Source organism: Electrophorus electricus, chromosome 10 (assembly GCF_013358815.1).
Source record: "Electrophorus electricus isolate fEleEle1 chromosome 10, fEleEle1.pri, whole genome shotgun sequence".
NCBI lineage: Eukaryota > Metazoa > Chordata > Actinopteri > Gymnotiformes > Gymnotidae > Electrophorus > Electrophorus electricus.
The window spans coordinates 18,519,804-18,541,768 of record NC_049544.1 but is presented as its reverse complement, the minus strand read 5'-3'; the positions used below and the strand labels follow the sequence as shown (position 1 = coordinate 18,541,768).

Below are 21,965 nucleotides of genomic sequence, written 5' to 3'. Positions count from 1 at the left end.
CTGTACCAAGGTTTACAAAGCAAACAATTTTACAAGGACAAAAGATCGGGACAAAGACATGCAAACAATTCAAGTAAAGTTTGGTGGTGCCTGTTATGCTACTGCTTTAAGAACTGAATATAATAAAAGTGTTCTGAAGAATTCTTATAGAATAGCAGAAGTAGAATTGCCATCTTAACACATTTTGCTGTAACCCTTCTGTTCTTATGTGCATATTTCAAATTTGCTTGGAACAAAGTAAATGGTACTTCTTTATCAACACCGGTGACATACTAATGCACAAATATTTCACCACCTTTCAGGAGAGGCTAAAATTCCTTATCTGGGTGGCATAGACACAAGAGTTCTAACAGAACCAGAGTTTTTACAGAAACTCACTTCCCAAATTACTGAGATGGTATCTGCCAAGATCACACAAGGTAAGTGATAACATTGCAGTGCTGATGTTTGCTGAGAATAAATAAACTATTAGTTGTAAAACATCTTTATGTAATAAAAATCTGAAAAGTACAAATGGGCAGATCTTAACTGATACAGTGTTTTTGATGCCACCCAACCCTCTCAGAATTTCTTAGACAATATCATGTAATATCATGTAATATTTGGGGTGAGGAGTTCATATTGGAAACATTAAATTTAAATTATTACTATATAGTCACTCATTAGATATAATATCCTCAGCTGTCAAATCAAGCTGTTTCTTTAGGATATAATTTCCAAACTATACATTATATGTACCCAAAATGTTATTACTTTTACTTAGTGATACATTTAATGCTAAAGCTATCTTCTAAGATTTTGTGCTTTTTGCCTTATAGAAGGCAAACTAAGATAAGTATATAAATGTTGCATGGTACATATGAAAGTGTTGATGTATGGTATATGTGTAAATGTTTGTGGATTTATAAGGCCATATCTGAAATCTTGCAATTCTAAATTACACTTTTTTATGATGTGTGTGCATTTTGTATGTTCTCATTGCAAACAGCATAATCCAGTACACTTAAAAGAACCAGGATTCCATAATAAATTCACTGAAAGTGTTAGTGTTAGTGTTCTGTAGAGGACATTTGTCCTATGTGGCATAGAATGCGATTTCAGACTCATCTTAACACTCACTCAAAACAGCCTGTATGTTTTATAATGCTTGTGAATGTGTGCAGTCCAGATGATCTCATTTGCATATGTGTTCATTAACAGTGCAATGAGTGGAGTTTCCAAACAAAATTTTAGGAAACATGCCTAAAAATAAATATTGCTTTATAAAACACTGATTTGTCCTTTAGAATAGAATATGGCAAAGAGTTTTATTCCAGTAATATGAATAAAAATAAGCTCCATGCTTACATAACTGACATAACTGGCTGTAAGATAATAATTTTGAACAGTGAAATCCAAGTATTGTTTTATGTATCTAGAAGTTAGTATAACAGTCAAAGATTTTAGTTCATACATATGCTTGCAGAGGCAGCTATGCTATAAACACTCATTAACCCTTTTAAGGAAATGTTGTTGGTATGATCATTTTAAAGTAGGTGACCCCATTTCCCCCTTTTTAACAGTCTCTGTATAATCCAACCCCTAATAAGCACTCTCAGGAAACTCTATCACTTGTTTTTTGATTACTCCCCATCTCATCAGCCATACCTTCACTACCACTCCATACATTCCCACACCAGCTGAAACCAAGTACTCACTAAAGCATCAATTTGTTATTCAGACAGCTTACAGAACCATCGAGTGCTCCAGTGGATGAAATCATGGCCCAGAGTAACCAGTATGTATCCACAGACCCCACAGTTAGAACAGTCAATTTCTAACCACATTCCCACTTGGCTTTGCTATAAATAATGTATAAATTACTCCATTATAAAGCTGTCTATTGATATAGGGTTAATATTTGGATAATCATAGAAACCAAGCAAAACCAAGCATTCACTAGAGGCCATTTGAAACAAGGGGGAATGGGGAGTATTTTAGATCAGTACATCATTCTGGCAGAGCCAAAGTTTTACACATTGTCTAGACTATTCATGAACAGTAATGAATTTAAAAAAGGCAAAGTCCAGCACTGAAATCGACTTAAAAATAAGATTTTTAGAACAGGTTGTTATTATTATTATTATTGTAATGGCCCGAGTGCCGCAGGGCAAGCAGCAGGACACACATACACCCTCGACGTCGACAATGACGACACACAATACGAACGAGAAACACAATGGCACTCACCATTTGCAGGTGTGTGCTAATAACAATGGCGTGGTTACAAACAAGAGAGTGTGTGAACTCCCACTGCACGCGACGGGCCGTACCACGTGAACAGTGAGAAGGGGAGCATTCTGTGACTATTATTATTATTATTATTACTATTAATGATAACTGTTTTAGACCTTCACTAAAGAATTAACAGTCATTAATAAATAGGAGTGATTAATTTTTACTTTCACCCAGTGCAGATCTGTAATGAAGACTCACTATTACATCATTATCTTGAAATGATAGCTGTTTACAGTCAAGTTCAGAAATATTGGCACCCTTCACAAAAATGTGAACTAAAATTTACATATAAAAAGAACCACACATGCAATTAGTGATATTTTGGGCTTAAACCAAATGGGTAAGGTTCATGCTTTTACAGTAAAATTGGTTTTTGGAAAAAAGTTTGGAACAATAAAAATGCAGATTCTAAAAATATTGGCACCCCAAATTTTAGTATTTCGTGGTACCTCCCCTAGCAAGAATGAAAGCGCTCAGCCTCATTCTGTGGTGTTGGAGAATTCTTTTGAAGGAATTGTGGACTACTCTTCCATGCAGAGCATTTCCAACTCATTGAGATTCTTGCATTCTCTTGTGACCTGCCCTCTTCAGTTGAGACCACTGACTTTCAGAGGGGTTCAAATCTGAAGACTGAGAGGGCTATTGCGAGACTGAGAGCTATTGTGTCTGTGTTGCTGCAACTATGCCTTTGTGTATTATGACATGTGCTTTGGATCACTGTCTTGTTGAAAGACCCAAGTACAGCTCAGTTTTAGCCTTCTGGCAGAGGGAACCAGGTTTTCAGTTAAAAATGTTCTGGTATTGAAAGGAATTCATTATGCCACTGACCTTAACAATAGCCCCTGGATCAAAGCATTAAAGCACCATATTTTACAGTGGGTATGAAGTACTATTCTTTGTACTCTGCCCCCTTTTGCCAAACATGACATTGGTGTGCATGACCAGAAAGCGCAGTTTTATGTCATCTGACCACAGCACACAATTCCAGTTGTAATTTCAATGTTGCATGGAAAAGTTCAGATGCTGTGTTTTGTGTCTTGAAGAGCTTCTTTCTTGGAACACATCTAAAAAGCTAAAAAGTTTGGCTCTGATTTTGCTTACTGGTAATTTCAACTGCTGACCTTTTTTTTGTAGTCATTCCCCAATCTGTGCAGCTCAACAGCTTTTTTTTTTTATCAATTAAGCTTTGTTTTTTGTTTTTTTTGACAAAGGGATAAATTTTTGCCAATGACACACATTACTTTGTTTTTAATTATAGCATTCAATAATCTTGCCACATATGATTTTGAGAATAAACTATTCTGAAGACAAAACACCATTCTGCAGGAATAATTTTTATTGAATGAATAGTTAGCAATTTCTCCAAACATTTGTGAAAAAATACAATAATTGGGCATATTATCTATATTTTATAAATATTTTTGCTTATTTTCATGAAGGGTGCCAATATTTCTGGAGTTCACTGTAAATGGTCCAGGGGTTTTTAAATAATTAAAATTTTGTGATAAAGCAATATGTACAATTACACTGTGCACAATTCACTGGACAACAACAAAAATGCTTCTGAGTTAATAAGGTGCAATTCTTAATGATATAAGATGAAAATTTTTAATATTTCAAAATCCTGAAAAATATTGCATCATATTGTATCAGATAATGATGGTCATACCCAGGAAGGTCTATTGCATCACTGTCTGACGTAAGATTATGCAATCACTGACATAAGATTACACAATAGGGAGATATATAAAGCAAGACACCATAGGACGAGTGATTTATTCCTGTTACTTCTTGTGCTAAACTTCATGTTAGATGTAAATTCAGCTGCATTAGGTTAAATGTAATTCCAGCTGCATTATAAACACTACTGAAGTGATTCAGATAGTGTCAATCAACAATTATCAATGCCTCGTAACTGTATTAATATTGCGAACAATTTTGTTACATTTGTGGGGAAGTGACTTTTGCAAATCAGAAGAAGGACATTGCTTCTAATGCAAAAGTGAAGAAGGCATATCATCTCTATTTTGGATACAAGATCGGTGACCAGGACAAGTCCTGGGCCCCACACATATGTTGTTGTATGTGTGCAACAAATCTGTCACAGTGGATGAATGGAAAAAGAAAGTCGATGCCCTTTGCCGTTCTGATGGTTTGGAGGGAGCCTAGCAATCGCATAACTGACTACTACTTCTGTATGGTGCCTCTTGTTTCTGGAGGCATTACAAAGAAGATGAAGTGGGCAATAGCGTATCCAAATATACCTTCTGCTATCTGACCTGTTCTGCATGGTGAAGGACTTCCTGTTCCCAAACTTCGGGCAGAGGTTTCTAATGATCCTTCAGACGATGATGATGGAGACGAAATGACACTGGAGTTTCATGGACCTTCAACGTGGGATGATCATCAAGAAACTGGTCCTGACTTCAGTCAAAGTGCATCATCTACGCCACACAGAATAATGCAGGAAGAACTGAACGATCTCGTTCATGATCTGCAGCTGTCCAAGAGCAAAGCAGAATTACTAGGCTCAAGACTTCAGCAATGGAATCTTCTTCAGGAAAATGTACGAGTGACATTGTATCGAAAGCAGCATCTGCAGTTAGAGCTAAGCAGAGATGATCCTGAGCAGGTCCACAAATGACAGGCATAGTCACAAATAGACAGGACTTCTGTTACAGTATATGTTATTTCATAATTTTCCTAATGCATAAAAAACTGTGAATTTCTAAGAAACGGTAGCCAAGTCAGCATTTCAATTGTCAAATTCGTGCTCAGCACCTTCAAATTAATTAAAATGGGCTAGATTTATCTCAGAAGCATGGCTTTTGTAAAAATTTGTTGTCTAGTGTTATTAGGCAAGAGAGTATTTTGATCATATCATAATTTTTATGCAGATTTTCCAACTCCAAGCTATATAAACTTGAATGCTTATTGGATTTAAACATATCAGATGGTATGTATGTGTGTAATGAGGGAGGGTGTGGCCTAAGGATATCAACACCCAATATCAAGGTGTGCATAATTAATTAGGCAAGTTCGTTTAAAAAAAAAAAATTATCTGACTCTGAAAGTCAAAATTGTAAAAAGCCTTTCAAATGGATGCAGCACTCTTAAAACATATTGGGGTGTTGTTACACTCATCAAATGTCTTGTTGCAAATAGTCAACAGGGTTACAAGAAACGTGTTCAGAAAAAAAGATGCAAATTAACTGTCAAAGATTTGACAAGAATCAAAGGTGAAGCGCCCAGGAACCCATTATCCTCCAGTGCTGGCATATTCCAGAACTGCAACCTACCTGGAGTGTCCAGAAATACAAGGTGTTCAGTACTCAGAGAAATGGCCAAGTTAAGGAAAGCTGAAACCCAACCACCACTGAACATACAGACACATATGGTGGCAGCCAAGAAATATCTGAAGATTTTTCAAATGTTTTATGGACTGATGAGACAAGAGTGACTATTGATGGGCCAGATGGATAGGCCCATGGACTCAGATGCCAACAAGGTGGAGGTGGGGTACTTCTATGGTCTGGTATTATTAAAGATGTGCTAGTTGGAACTTTTCCGGTTGAAGATGGAGTCAAAATCAACTCCCAAACCTATTGCCAGTTTTTAGAAGATACTTTCTTCAAGCTGTGGTACAGGAAGAAGTCTGCATCTTTCAAGAAGACCATGATTTTTATGCAGGACAAAGTTCTATCACATGCCTTAAAGATGAAAGAATAATAACATTGCCCCCTTTCTCACCTGACCTAAACCCTATTTAGAACATGTTGGCCCTTTTTAAACAGGAGATTTACAGTGAAGGAAAAGAGTACAGCTCTCTGTACAGTGTCTGGGAGGCTGTGCTGGAAGTTGATTGTCAACAGATTAAGAAACTGACAGACTCCATGGATGGAAGGTTTATGACTGTTATTGAAAAGAAGGGTGGCTATATTGGTCACTGTTTTCTGTTTTTGTTTTTGGTTTTTTTGAAATGTCAGAAATGTTTATTTGTTAAAGTTTATTATTTTCACTTTAACAGATGAAAATCAACAAGTGAGATAGGAAAAATTCATTTTTTTCTCTCTCATTTAGTTGCACACTAATAGTTGCCCAATAATTATGCACACACACATTTTCTTAAAGCCAAAACCTCACTTTTACTTTCTTAAATATTCAGGTTTGGGGTTTATTAACATTTTGCGTTGATGAGGAGCACTGTAGCTGTTCAATAATAAAATGAATTCTCAAAAATACAGTTTGCCTAATAATTGTACACACAGTATAGTGCTTTAGATGGAGTGTCACCCTACAATAGGAATATAGCACCAAAAACAATTCAGAAAAACAAAAATGTAAATTGATCTTTAAGTATATTTCTTGCTGTCTAATCATTGACAGTTTAAAAATAACAAATAAAGCGGTAAAATTAGAGGTAAAATTAGTCATTATTTTTCAATGAATTTACTGTAGTATACTTAATTTGTGAGATTCGGGTCTTATAACCAGATGTTGTTTGTCTCATGCTCTCTCCCTCTCTTCCCTCCCTCCCTCCCCTCTTTGTCCCTCTTTTCAGCTTCATTACGGGTGCCAGTCGCTGATAGTGATGATGAGACTAAAACTCCATCTCCATCACCGCATCATGGACGCTCACGCCCTCCTTCACTCATCGCAGACTCTTCTTCAGAGTCAGATGAGGGTGATGCCAGGGGAGAGGTAAAATCTGAATGTTTGTAAGGGGTCGGCCATGATTATCCCTGCCTTCGTTTTCATCATAGATGATTAGAGGTTTTCAAGGGCAGAGAGCTGGCAACTGGTGATCTTCTCTGCGCACCACACACCTCACTGCAGTTTACGCAGTGTATGAAAATATAACACTCAACCAGACAAATATGAGGGATGGATGATGGATTCTATTATTGCAGTATAGAAGCAGCACACTCACACACATACCCACACACACATACACCATTTGAGATTTAGGATGGTGTCTGTCCAATTTGAGATTAATATCTCACATGGGACAGACACAGCATAACAGTTACAAGCAGTCGCAGGAAATTGTGCCTACTTCATAACTGTGGTGCTGTTTTGTACCATTTGACAGTCTGCTGAATGCTGGTGCTCAGATTTTTACAAGACTTGGCTTTTCTAACTGTGGATCCATGAATATTAAGACTCACCAGAGGCTTGGGCTTTTTCGAAAACAGTGGTCATCTCCACAGCTTTTTTTGGGTGTTCAGTTCTAGATTGACCATGATATCAGATGCCTTACTTTCTTCTGGTATGTAGATCGATCATTGTTAGAGATAAGTCTAACCAGAGTGGTGTCATCCATAAGCTTTATTAAGTTAATAGTTTAACAGAGTCAATATTAGAAATACTGTCATTGGTGTAAAGAGATGTGATTGATTTATTCAAAATTTCAACCTGAAGGTGGAATCTGGGATCAAGTCTAGTTGTCAGCACTTTTGTTATGTAATGGAGTGTGGCCCTGATGGAAAGGGTAGTTGTGTGCAGAGGGACATGTGGACAGTGTCACGCACAGGTGAAGGGGTTATGATGAAGACCGTCACTCTCTGAAGGGGAGGATGGTGTGATGGAGACTGTCACTTAGGAAGGTTAAATGGGTGCTCTTGCTGCTATGCCAGGGAGCTTGGTCTTTGGTCAGAGCTCACATTTACCTCCTGTGCACCCTGTGTAAGGTGGCTGCCTTCAGCCTTTGTCACGTTAGCACTTTTTTAAAGTGATGTTCTAATTTCTCTGATCAAGAAAGAAATGAACAGCTAGTTGTAGACCATAAGTGGTTATTGTGTTATTGTTTATACATGTGTCATATGGTCATATGTGTAACATGGGTCGAACATTTATTAACATAAACCACAGCAGCACTCACATATTACAAATGATAAACATGGACTTGAAACGAGTGAGGTTAAACAAACACGATACACAAGAATACATCTAACATAAACACGTTACATTCAGACATTAAGATGACAATAACCAACACCCTGCACATTTTAACACGGGTTTATATACATTGAGATGAACAAGGTGCAGTTGTGGTTACAAACAGCCCTCCCACTGCACGTGGCGGCCAAACCACGTGACTCGCAAGACTACAAAAAAACAAAACAAAATTGTTACTACCCAAATACTTACAGAATGTAGTACATAAACACATCTAGTGTTTATTAATGACTACACATATTTGTAATTTGCTTTGTGTTGTTGTATTTCAGCACATCTTTAGAACCCAGAGAATAATTATGTAATGTACTTTTTTTATTACACATTTAATTACTGCTGAAATGCTTTTAACTGATCATGGAGATAGTTTGTAATTTATCCACTCTTTTATTCCGACCGTTGCCTGAAATAGTTGGCTGAAAATATTTTCTGTGCAGGTGTTTGATATCTATGTGGCTACAGCAGACTACAACCCCATGGGGTTGAGTAAGGAGAGCATCACTTTAAAGGAGGGACAATATGTGGAGGTTCTGGACTCAGCTCATCCTCTCAAATGGCTTGTTCGTACTAAGCCCACTAAAACTACACCCTCACGCCAAGGATGGGTTTCCCCAGCGTATCTTCATAAGAAATTGAAGGTGTGTCTTAGTCAACCCAGGTCATGCTTTTCAGCAGAGTGATCACTTCCTGTTTGCGTCATGATTACTGTATGTGAAAAATAAGCTCAAAATATGGATTATAGCTGTCTGGGTTGTGCTGTAGCTTTCTGCAGAAACAGGTGATGTTCCTGAGACGACAGGAGAGGAGGTCACTGAGGGAGAATACAAAAGGAAGCTCTGGTGAGTCCAAACCACACACACACACACACACACACACACACACACACACACACACACACACACACACACACACACACACACTGTGGAATGCTATGATGTCAAGAGGAAGAGAAATATAGACATTCATATGCTAACATCTGTTTCATACAGTATAAGGCTTGCTTCATCCCTAGATTCCCAGTCTGACAAAGCCACTTCTATAGTAGAGGATTTAGAATCATGACCTTTGTGCACTGCAGTATCCTCCTCATCTGTTACAGTGTAGTGCAGAATTCATGCCGAAGCCTGGCAAATGGCACTGCTAAAGGAAAACATCTTTGTAGCTTCAATCCTGCAGTGTTTCCTTCTATTTGACCAGATACAAGGTTTGCTTGTTTGCCACAGTATGTCTATAACTCACAGACTTGGCAGGTTGAAGCCATAAAGACATACTTACTTGACAGACATAAGTTAGGTTACAAAGAACAAAGCTTAAATATCTGTGTAAGAATAGTACAATGAAACAATGTGCATCATAAATAAAGATTTAAAATACCTGGATGCGTCACAAATGGCATGTTCATTTGACAATGCATCAATTTTTTATTCATAACAGAAACTTTCAACTCCACACCTGAAATCTATTTTGTATTTAATCGCATGGTGCTGTCTAGAAATATTTGGATATAGACATAAAAATTCCACCCAGTTATCAGATCTTCACTCGGAATATGATTTGTAAATTCAATTCAATTTGTAAATTCAGAATGAGCATTGAAATTACCATGCTCAGAAACTTGGCAGCTTCTAATTGAAACCTATAATTCAGGTGAGGTTAACCCAACTTCTTTCTTGGTCAGTTTTCAAAATGATCTATTATTATTTTGCTCTTATGTTTGTGAGCAGCCAGATCATCCAGGACCTGATTAGCAGTGAGAAAGAGTTTGTAAGAGAAATGGAATTCCTTACATCCCACCACCTGACACATATTGGTAGTGAGAACACCCCATCTGAAATCTCCAGTCAAAAGGAGACCATCTTCCGGAACATTAGTGACATCAAGACTTTCCATAGCAGGTATACAGCCTCTAGGCATTAAATACTAGGGATTAAATACCCAATATACAATACACTCAAGCTTAATTCAATATTGTAGGAGAGGGGTGAGTAATTTTTTTTTTTTTTTTTTTTTCAGGGAGCAGTGTTACAGGATAATAATCCTCTTTGATTTTTTTTTTAATTAAGCATGATTTCCTTTATGGTCCAGATGCAAAAATAATGGGTGAAAATATTTTAAATGTAGTACATTTAGAAATATTTATACTTGGCATAAGTTTATTTGTTCAACATTCAAATGTTTTAATTTATTCAAGATTATGTGAAAGTGAAGTGAAAGAGAAAGATGTAAAAGTATTTGAAAGCATTTAAGTCACTGCTGCCAGATTATGTTTTATCATTTTAGAATTTTTTTTATGTTTTCTCTAATTTTGAGAATAGCTTTCTTCTGCAGTGTGTAAATGAACTATTTATTTATTTATTTATTCTAATAATAATAATAATAATAATATTTTCTTTATTATTATTATTTGATTTTTAGTGTAGGCTACCATTATGGAAAGTGTTCAGTACTTTCCATGAAATGACTGTTACATTTTCCACTGCTCTCACATATAAATGACTATTAGAGAACCTACAGACACACTGGAAAAGAACTAGAATAAAATATTTTTACTTCTCTGTTCTATAGCGCCTTCCTACCTGGGCTGATGGACTGTGACACAGATGATGATGTTGCAGTGCGTTTTTTGAAAAATACAGAAGGCTTTGAGAACTACCTACAGTACTTTGTGGGCCAGGCTCGGGCCCAGGTCACCAGTGGTGAAAAGGATATCCACCAGTACTTCAAGGTGGGTTTATACAACACTCTTCTTACATAAGGTATATTGCCCACACCTCTTAGATATTGGTAGACCAGCCTTTGTTTGTGTTGTGTGAGAAAGAGCTGTAGGCCTTTGTGGAGTTTGTATGAGGTGAAAACAAATACATTTATTCCACCAGTTTTTCTCCTCAAAAACACTTGCATTCACCAGGCATATTACCATTTAATTGGTAAATGTCAATAGTTCCTTTTTTGTACTGTACAGTCTATCTTGGCTCTGTGCACAGCACAAATGACAGGTTCCTTGCACAAACTGCATGAATTGTTTACTTGCAGTTGTTTGTTTGTACATGTTCACTTACTGTTATGTCAACAAATGCAGTGTTGGGCATGGGTTTGTAGTTTGTAGTGTAAAAACACTACAAGTACTCAAATCCATTTTTTCTGTGAAAGTAGAGATAACTTGATGAATTAATATTCATTTTACTTTGGTTAAAGTACTAAAGTAATTTATTCCAAATACGTAATACTTAAATATAAAAATTAAAAAGTACAGTCAAAAGTAACATGAGTTGTTATAATGTTTTAGTATTTACTTATTTTAAGAAGACCTTATATAAGTCTTTCTTCTGCAATGGAAATGCAGTGTCCTGGCAATGCAATGTTTGGCCCAGCTGATGTTTTTCTAATACATAAAGTCATAGCTGTATGGCTGTAGCAGGCTTTCTATCTTTATATGAGTGAAACAGATCAGACAAAGTAGCCAAATAAGTGCACGGCACTGTGACTGGTTTGGTTTAGTTTGAAAATGTTTAATATTCTTATGCATGTTTTACACAACCCAGGTTTCTGTAGGGTAACAATTGTCAACAAAAAGCATTGCAGTAAAAGATATTTTACTTTAAAATGTAGTGGAGTGAGAGTAAAATGTAATAAAAAAAAATAAAAATAAAATAATATATATATATATAGATACAAATACTTTTTAAAAGTACATAACCACACTAACTAATTATTTGTACTTAATTACTGTCCACAACTGAACATTATGTATCTGTTGTCCACAACTGAACATTATGTATCTGTTGAACATTATGTATCTGAACATTATGTATCTGTCACATATTCCTCCATTTCAAACTTATCTTATAAATTCAGAGGAAAAGGTTCACCATGTGTCTTTAGTATTGCAAGACATACCTAAACTACCTGTTCATCATTTTAATGAGCAATGTCGAATAAAGCAAGAAGAAATTCATTGCTTTCTTTTCTTTAAACTAGGATTATGCTGATTTAGAGTTGGCAGATATTGACCCTTCAGAAGGTCCTGTGCTGAGTGTCAGTAGTTATCTACAGAGACCACTGGACAGAATCCAGAATTACAAAGACCTCCTGAAGGTAGCTATCATATCTAATATAGTTATTTTATATGTTATTGACATGTTTTTATACATAATTGCAATTTTAGATTGATCAGCCATATTAGATTGTGTATTAATGTTTTTAAATTTTGTGTTATCTTGCGAGATTTGTGGTCAATTGAAAAAACTTTCTAAATTATGTAATAAACAATTTTATGAACATTTGAAATATCAGAAAACTGAATTTGAACTTTTCTTTATACATTATGCAGGAACTAATCAGAAATAAGGCAAGGAATGGACAGAACTGTTGTCTTCTAGAAGAGGCTTACAGCATGGTTTCTTCACTTCCCACACGTTCTGAAAACACCCACCATGTCTCCCTCATTGAGAACTACCCCGCCAATCTGGAAGCTCTGGGAGAGCCCATCAGACAGGTACACACAAACAGGCACTCACACACACACACACACACACACACACACACACACACACACACACACACACACACACACACACACACACACACTCACTCACTCTTATACATGTTCTTTGATCATAAAGAAACCTTTACTCCCAAACTAGCTTTGGTATACATTACTTAATGACTTTAACCACCAAGATCACTGTGTACTCCTTAACAAGATGGTGAGGAGAGAAAGTGGAACAAAGTGGGTGGGTATTTATTACACTGATGGTGTGTAATGAACATTTTTATTTAGGAATCTTTAGTAAAGAAACAGTTTGAGTTGTAGGCTCACTGGCCTTGCATCACTTGCAGAAGTACCAAGAGACAAAGTTGATATAGGAGACTGAAAGCATAAGATATTACAGGAGTCTTTTTAGTTTTTGTATTCCCATGTTCTTTGGGATCACTGATGTGTGCATTAAAAGAGTTTATGTAGTGCTTGAATGGTTTAGGCATATTCAATAGTAGGGATTAGGAAACCCTAGATATGTATATGTTAGGAGAGGGTGCTCATCATATATGGGACAATATTGACCTCTAGTGGACTTTCCGAGTAACTCTGAAGACCTACACAGTCATAGTTTATGGGTGGGTCTTACATGTGAACTGTCACTGCTCCAAAATATTTTATTCTTAAATATTGAAAAAGTTGAAGGAATTTTGCAATACATAATAGATGCCTTGATTTTATATTGTTTACTATGTAAATATAGTTTGACTATGCAATAAAATTATTATACCCTCTGACTAGTTTTTCAATTTTTCCTTGTATCTTTGTATTTATAAAATGGGTGTGTGCACAGATTTGTCCCCCCAAAAACTGTGTTACCTCCACCAAAGTATTCATTTATAAATTCAAAACCAAGGTTACTGCTACAAAATTATTTTGAAATACCTGTTTTCTGGGATCTGGCATTAACTGCAGTTTACACCTGCCCTTTTCCACCCACATGCAATCATTGAAACAGAGTATGTGCCATTAACTTTCTCTGTAAACACTACTGTCATGCTCCCAGTAGTCAAAGGCATAGAGATTGTGGCTTGTAGTTAGAGGAAGTCTATCCCTTATCTTGTTTACTGCAACTCAAAGTGCTGAGATGTTCCTAGTCTTACATTTACAACTGCAGTAAGTGACACAACTCTTTTAACCATGCCAGTAGTAGGTCAGTGGTTAAGGTACTTAACTTGTAATTAGAAGTTTGCTGGTTCAAGCCCTACCATTGCCATTGTTGGTTCCTTGAGCAAGCCTCTTAAACCCTCAAGTTGTACTCAGTTATAATTGTAAGTTGCTTTGGATGTATCAGGTAAATGTAAACAAAATGAAACACTTTTGAAGTGTTTATTAGAATTGTGGTGAAATTTTGCTAACTTATTTTTGAGGAAGAAGACCAAAAAGTATCCATCAAAATAACCTAGTGCTAGCCTTGCACGAAAACATAATTAAAGGCAATGCCAGCTGAATTTAAGGAGTAATAATTAAACTGTGAAGAAAAACAAATAACTAAAACAGCTAAACTATACAAGAACAATAGATCATTTAAAGAGAACAATTTAATTCCAGACAATTATACTGCAGAAAGGTGAGAAGACACATCTCAGAGATGTACACGGCAGTGGATTTCAGTTCATTGCCCAAACGGACTTATTCTATGAAGTAGTTAAAGGGCTTTAATTCTGTCAAGTAACTCCAAAGTGCTTTGCCTGAAAGAGAAATCAGAAAATCAAACAGTAAAACATTTCTTATTTCTTATTTCTGTGTTTTGCGTTCTTTTGGGCAGGGTCCTTTTAACGTTTGGGAAGGTGCTCCAGGAATCAGAACCTCCTCTAGGGGCCATCACCGCCATGTCTTCCTCTTCAAAAACTATGTTATCATCTGCAAACAGAAAAGAGACACAAACACAGACACCCAAGCATACATATTCAAGAACATGATGAAGGTATAAAATGTTGCTGTGACTAAGTAGATTGAACATAACTGGCCTCAGTAGATAAGCCATTGTTCCAGAAATTAATTGTTAAAGAGGGGTAGATAGATAGATAGATAGATAGATAGATAGATAGACAGACAGACAATTGCTGTCATTTTTAGAGTTTTTGAGAATAGTTATATATATTCACTAAATATTTGGTTTAAATAAATCTGTTAATCTTGTTTCACAAGATTTTGTTACTCTTGTTAACTTTGTTGTTTATCCTGAATGTTTACAGTGGAGTGATATTGCCTAATGATTAATATTCTATCACGAAATAATTCAAATTAAAGCATTACAATAATTTACCTGATGTATTATTAATATTATACACACCAAGAATGAATCAATCTCTAATCCTACTTAGTCCTCAAAAATCTGTTTTTATTAACCAATTCTTCAATATTCATTCTTTTTTAATCCATTCTTTAACATGTTTGTTCCTCATTTTTTATGTGTCTGTTTCATAGCTCACAGATATTGATGTGAATGAGACTGTGGAGGGTGATGAAAGGGCATTTGAGATCTGGCACGAGCGTGAGGACTCTGTCAGGAAGTACACATTGCAGGCACGCACTATCATCATCAAGAACTCCTGGCTTCGGGACCTTTGCAACCTTCAGCAGCGCTACAGCATGCTGGCATGGAGTAAGTTGCCTGTTCCCATTACCAGGATAAATTTAGATTTATGTAGGAATGATACTCTAATATGCCCTGTATCACATTCTGTGTACCAGCTAGAGCTGGTGTTTGGGAATTTTAATACCTTTAATCTATCTATGACCACCCTACTCTGCTAAATCTTTTAGGTTTAATGCTTTAATATCATACTCTTCTTCTTTGCACCAATGACAGAACATAACTGCAGACAACATGGTACTTGTGATAATTTATTTACTGAATTAAAGGGACTTTACTGAATTTACTGAATTAAAGAGACATAGCATGTTATGTTCACCACTGAAAATAACAAAACAATACACTTCAAGTGTACCTAGGTACTAAAAAGATACAGCATAGCTGTGGAAGATGCAAATGTTATGCACATTGGTGTAGAATGGATTGGACACAATCATTATACATGTGGCATATATTTTACTTTTATACCCCCTTGAGCACTTTGAAATATAACAACAGTGTTGCAAGACCATGTTAACCAATAAGATGAGTGGAATTTATGGATAACCACCTGGCAAACAATAAGCTAATAAGAAAAAGCAATAAGCTTGAGATACAGCGATATCTTGTCTGCGCTATGAGAGCCTTCTGCGTATGGGGTCACAGAGCGCTACATTGTAGTGAACTATAAACTTTATTCAATGAACTTGGGTGTACCCAACTATATCATATTGGTTACTGTTAAATATGCTAATTAAACAAGACCAGACTCAAGAAACTATGTCCAACTAACCAAAAAATATGATACCAGTTTAATTACTTTGCTTGGAGGCATGAGGTTAGGAATGCAACCTCAAACTATACATCAAATCAAATTTATTTATATAGCACTTTTTACAACAGATGCTGTCACAAAGCAGCTTTACAAATTTTCAAGTCCAAGCCCTCAGTGAGAAAGCCAAGGGCGACAGTGGCAAGGAAAAACTGGAACATGAGGAAGAAACCTTGAGAGGAACAAAGACTCAAAGGGGGGAGGGGGAGGGAGACCAATCTCCTCTGGCCGACAACAGTCACAATAGTGACAATTTTAAGAGAATTTTTTTTAAAATAATAAAATGAAAAAATGAGCAAATGTCTAGTCTACTTTTCTAGAGGTCCTAGTCTTTTCCCCATGGTGTGCACGTCTGAAACCCATCCCACAAGAGAATGTCCTTCAAGGGTAACGGAGAAGTAGTTGGCTGGAATGGAGGTGTGGTGGTCTACAGCAGGAGATATCAGGGAGTGGTGGGAGTAGCCATGCCAGCTCAGTGGCTGAAGCTCAGTAACATCATGACATCAGGGGTAGGTGCACCTCGGCAGAAAGACAGAATAGATTATTAGGCATGTCCAGGTACGAGGGTGTGTGCAAATGTGCAAAGATGGACTCTGGCAGATCTAGCGATGGCAGCACAGCTAAAAGTATAGAGCTTAGCATTCCACTACTCTCAGTCAACAAACTTGAGTGACAAAAGAGAGGTGAAGTGACAGCATCATAACATCCCAGTTTACCATAACTCTCAATGCCCATGGACCCCCAGATCTATGAATTTCGTTAGCAAGTGGAGGATTTTGAGCACGAGATCAGAGATATAAGTTCTGGCTATTGGATAGGTGTAAAGGACTCTAGAGTCCTTTTTGGCTACTTTCCTAAGATGGCTATTTGGGTACTTTTTTTGGCTACTTCCCTAAGATGGGAAAAAGTAAAAAAAAAAATTGGCTAACTGTTCAGATAGGTTTTCAGCTTAGCCTTAAATATTGAGACTGTATTGAGACTGAGTATTGAACATTTACAGGAAGGTTATTCCATTTATAGGAAAAGGAGCTTTATAGGAAAAGACTGCCCCCTGCAGTAGATTTTCCTATTCTTGGTTCTAGTAAAGAGCCGGGCCCTTTTGATCTAAGCAGAAGTGATGGATTTAAATACACTAGGAGTTCTCTAAGGTACTGTGAGGTAAGACCATTCAGTGCTTTGTAGGTCATTAGAAGTATTTTATAATCAATACAAAATTTTACTGGGAGTCAGTGTAACATAGCTAAGATAGGAGTGATGTGATCAGATTTCCTAGTTCTAGTAAGAACTCTGGCTGCTGCATTTTGAACTAGCAGGAGCTTGCTTAAGCTCTTAATGGTACAGCCAGATAGTAAGGCATCACAGTAGTCCAATCTTGAAGTGATAAATGCATGTCATGTTAATACACAATGTTATCTCTAATGTTCTTAATTTTCTCATTAAAGAAATTCTTAATTCAGATAATTCACTTCACACTGCATCTGTAGGAGTGGGCCTACAGTTTCAGCAAAAAATCATTCAAAGTCACTCAGAATCACCCAAACGTTTTGTTGACAGTTTAGATAAATGTCTTTGCTTGCGGTAATCTTCTTTGAAATGTAAAAGATTATTTATTTCCATTTATATTAAAATGTCAGATGCAGGTCGATTTGCTACTTATGTACATATCCACTTCACTGTGGCCAATCCACTTTGCTGTGGCCAATTTGCTGTGCCCCATCCTGTTCATTTCAATGGAGATCTCTGATGCAACCATGCGATGCATGATAGGTTCAGTTGCGTCAAATGTAGCCTCGCCACACAGCAAAAATCTTTCAGATTTAAACTTTATTCAAATGAGTATGGCTGCCACATTGCCTAGCCAATCAGGCTACAATAGAATGGTACTTCAGTAGGGCAACTACCTCTTCAAACATGGAACAGAAGTGTCTGGAACTAGGCCTATATGATGCATCAATTTTGTTTTAAACACCAACAGATGGTTTTGTGGCAGGAAACTGCCAAATATGTTTGTCTTGTCTTTCATATTTTTTACAGTAAAGCTAAAACTGTATATATAATGTGTGTTTGTGAAACAGGTCCTCCAGATTTTGACGCAGTGCTGACTGATTGCACAGCAGAGTTGGGACAGACAGTTAAACTGGCTTGCAAAGTTACAGGATCTCCTAAACCAGTAGTGACATGGTTCAAAGGTGAGAATAAAAATAGCTATTTAGAATATTTTTATTTGTAAATTTCTGTAAATTAGTTATACCTTTTTGTGCTTCTAAATTAGTAGTAGGAGCAACCAGTTTATATATGAAAAAGGAGATGTTTAAATGATAACATTCATTCCATGGGGTTCTGAAGTTCCAAGAGTGTAGATGAGTTCTTTTTCTTTGATTTTTCTAATTTCATTGCTGCCATAGCAACAACTGGCAATACAAACTGATGTCATTAATGTAGTGTTTATTAGTATTACAATGTCATGCCACTGGAAATGACAAATCGTTAATTCTGATGGTCTGAGGGTGTTCAACTGATCAGCAATCCTTCTCTTGGTTTCTCAATTATAAATCTGATTACATCTCTTAAAAGTAATACAATAGATAGCTCCCGCAGTGATGCATGAGAAGGAATTGGTGATGACAATTGATCCTTTTATGCCAGTTATTTTAATGGCTGTGTTAATACGTTTACAGGAAGAACATCTAGAGCTGCATGCTATAGAGCAGTTGCAGTTGGAACTGTTCATTTCTTCATTCTCCAAGTTCTACCCAACTCTTGAATATACATAGATATATGGGAGCAGTGAAAAGAAACTCAGAGAAAATGAAGTGAAATTATATATATGTGTGTATATATATATATAAAACTGTCTGCTACAATATAACTCTACATGTGTTTTAAGCTTAAGTAGTCAATATTGTGCAAAACGTGTAGTGTGTTTTCACTGTAATGCTTAACTACTTTATTATTTTTAGTCAAGATCTAGAAAATTCTGTATAAAATTGGTTTGATTGTTCATGAAACGTTGCAAGATACACTGCCTGGCCAAAAAAAAGGTCACCACCTGGATTTAACTAAGCAAATAGGTAAGAGCCTCCCATTGGATAATTACTGCATGGACGGTTATGTTTCAGCTGGCAACAGGTTATTTAACCCTCACCGATGCAGTGAGTAGCTTCTCATTTGTTAAACAACCATGTTGAAAGACACATACTGTGGTCGTGGAAAAGATGTTAATCTGTTTCAGAAGGGTCAAATTATTGGCATGCATCAAGCAGAGAAAACATCTAAGGAGATTGCTGAAACTACTAAAATCAGGTTAAGAACTATACAATGCATTATTAAAAAGTGTAATGACAGTGGGGAAACATCATCTTCAAGGAAGGAATGTGGTCTGAAAAAATTCTTGAATGATTGTGATCGGCGATCACTTAAACGTGTGGTGAATTCAGATTGTACAAAAACAACAGTAGAACTCAGGGATAGGTTTAATGGTGAAAGTAAGATCATTTCCACACACATATTGCAAAGGGAACTCAAGGGATTGGGACTAAACCGCTGTGTAGCCTTAAGAAAACCACTTGTCAGTGAGGCTAACTGGCAAAAATGGCTTCAATTTGCTAGGGAGCATAAAGATTGGACTCTGGAGCAATGGAAGAAGGTCATGTGGTCTGATGAGTCGAGATTTACCCCATTCCAGAGTGATGGGCACATCAGGATAGAAAGAGAGGCGGCTGAATTTCCACACGCACGATGTGAAGGGAACTCAAGGGATTGCGACTGAAGTGATGCATCCATCATGCCTAGAGCCTACTGTACAAGCCTGTGGGGGCAGTGCTATGATCTGGGGTTGCTGCAGTTGGTCAGGTCTAGGTTCAGCAACGTTATGTGCCCAAAGAATGAGGTCAGCTGACTACCTGAATATACTGAATGACCAGATTATTCCATCAATGGATTTTTTCTTCCTTGATGGCACGGGCATATTCCAAGATGACAATGCCAGGATTCATCGGGCTCAAATTGTGAAAGAGTGGTTCAGGGAGCATGAGACATCATTTTCACACATGGATTGGCCACCACAGAGTCCAGACCTGAACCCCATTGAGAATCTTTGGTATGTGCTGGAGGAGACTTTTTGCAGTGGTCCAAATCTAGCATTATCAATTCAAGATCTTGAGGAAAAATTAACGCAACTCTGGACAGAAATAAATGTTGTGGCATTGCAGAAGCTTGTGGAAACGATGCCACAGCGAATGCGTGCCAAAATCAAAATTTAAACGAAAACGTTTACCAACGAAATTATTTTGGCCAGGCAGTGTATATCATATTTGAAAAATCTGTATAAAATGTAGATGTTGCTTTTAAGTAACCAAATAGAATTTTCAATAAATCCTAAATTAGACACATTGCTAGGTTAAATTAGACACTAATGAAACTTCTTTGACTGAATAGATGGACGTGCAGTGGAGGTAGACCCTCACCACATCATAATTGAGGACCCCGATGGCTCCTGCACTCTCATTCTGGATAACATGACAGCTGATGACTCGGGCCAGTACATGTGTTTTGCATCCAGCGCCGCTGGGAATGCCAGTACCCTGGGAAAGATCACTGTACAGGGTAGGGCATAGTGCTGGACAAACATTACTTCCTAGATTTAGCTTCATTGTTTTTAATTGGGGGGTTTATTATTTATTTCAATTACAACAAATGAGTGGCAGAAAATTAAGGTTGTGGTTGTTTAGGGTTGAAACTAAACTATGAGGTGGTAGGTCTCCAGGACTTAATTCTAAAATTAAATTTGTAGTCAAATTAATTTAATATGTGAAGTAAATTTTCTGTGTCTTAATCTGTTTGTAGTGCCGCCACGCTTTGTGAATAAGTTACGGAATGCTACCTTGATTGTAGGAGAGGATGTTCAGTTCACTTGCACAATACAAAGTGCTCCCAGCCCAAAAATAAGGTACTCATTCACTTAAATCTAAAAGATATTTCTCCTTCAATTAACAGTTAATTAGCCTGCAAACTAATATTTTATTGTTTTGAGGATAACAACCACTGGACCTAAAAGAAATTATAACTTTTTAAAACTCTTGCACAGGTGGTTTAAGGAGGGAAAATTGCTAACAGACCAAGAAAAGTATCAGACATACAGTGAACCTCGCAGTGGAGTAGTGGTTTTGGTTATTAAAAACCCTGGAGAGAGAGACTTGGGCCATTATGAATGTGAGGTACAGTACTCACTAAAGCTCCTTATGAATCAGCAGTTACAAAAAAACAGATACACATAATGTTACTCTAAATGTACCAGTTAAACAGTGTTTTTAATTGAAGATGTTATCGCATGCTTTATTTGCAGCTGTCTAACCATCTGGGCGGTGCTAAATGTGCAGCAGAGCTGGTCCTTCCTACAGTGGCAATGGCAGGAACTCACAGAGGAGACCAGGCCATCACTATTGAAGGTAGCGAGGATAGATTCACACATGTGCAGTAGCATTAATAAAAATGTTCAAAACTTCGTTATTTATTTGTGTTTTGAAGACAGAGTTGAGTTAGATCCTAACTGGATCCTAACTGGTTTCTTACTGCTCCAAATACAGTTAGGAGGTGGATTTTAATCTTACAGTTTAATTTGGTTTTATAGAAACATATATTTAGATTAAACAAAACTATGCCAGAATCTACATTAATTTATTTATTGATTACATCAGTTTATGAAAGCTGCATAAAATGCATAAATTAATGTTTTTTGCAGGCATGCTTTTTTGTTTCATTAATTTCATATCATTATTTTCTCC

At 36.8% G+C, this 21,965-nt stretch overlaps 1 protein-coding gene across 21 annotated transcripts in view; it reads left to right on the top strand.

The window, feature by feature from the left end:
* The window catches only part of obscnb (obscurin, cytoskeletal calmodulin and titin-interacting RhoGEF b), a 98,127-nt gene that overhangs the window by 72,989 nt on the left and 3,173 nt on the right, over nt 1-21,965 (top strand). For all 21 annotated transcript variants that reach the window (XM_035530575.1, XM_035530588.1, XM_035530573.1 and 18 more), the window contains 15 exons: nt 303-419; nt 6,839-6,978; nt 8,673-8,873; nt 8,998-9,074; nt 9,960-10,130; nt 10,801-10,960; nt 12,214-12,330; nt 12,566-12,730; nt 14,541-14,699; nt 15,203-15,380; nt 18,258-18,371; nt 20,620-20,787; nt 21,028-21,130; nt 21,269-21,398; nt 21,527-21,629. In XM_035530575.1, the coding sequence (XP_035386468.1) occupies nt 303-419; nt 6,839-6,978; nt 8,673-8,873; nt 8,998-9,074; nt 9,960-10,130; nt 10,801-10,960; nt 12,214-12,330; nt 12,566-12,730; nt 14,541-14,699; nt 15,203-15,380; nt 18,258-18,371; nt 20,620-20,787; nt 21,028-21,130; nt 21,269-21,398; nt 21,527-21,629 (2,103 nt within the window). The remainder of the gene's footprint in view (nt 1-302; nt 420-6,838; nt 6,979-8,672; nt 8,874-8,997; nt 9,075-9,959; nt 10,131-10,800; nt 10,961-12,213; nt 12,331-12,565; nt 12,731-14,540; nt 14,700-15,202; nt 15,381-18,257; nt 18,372-20,619; nt 20,788-21,027; nt 21,131-21,268; nt 21,399-21,526; nt 21,630-21,965) is intronic.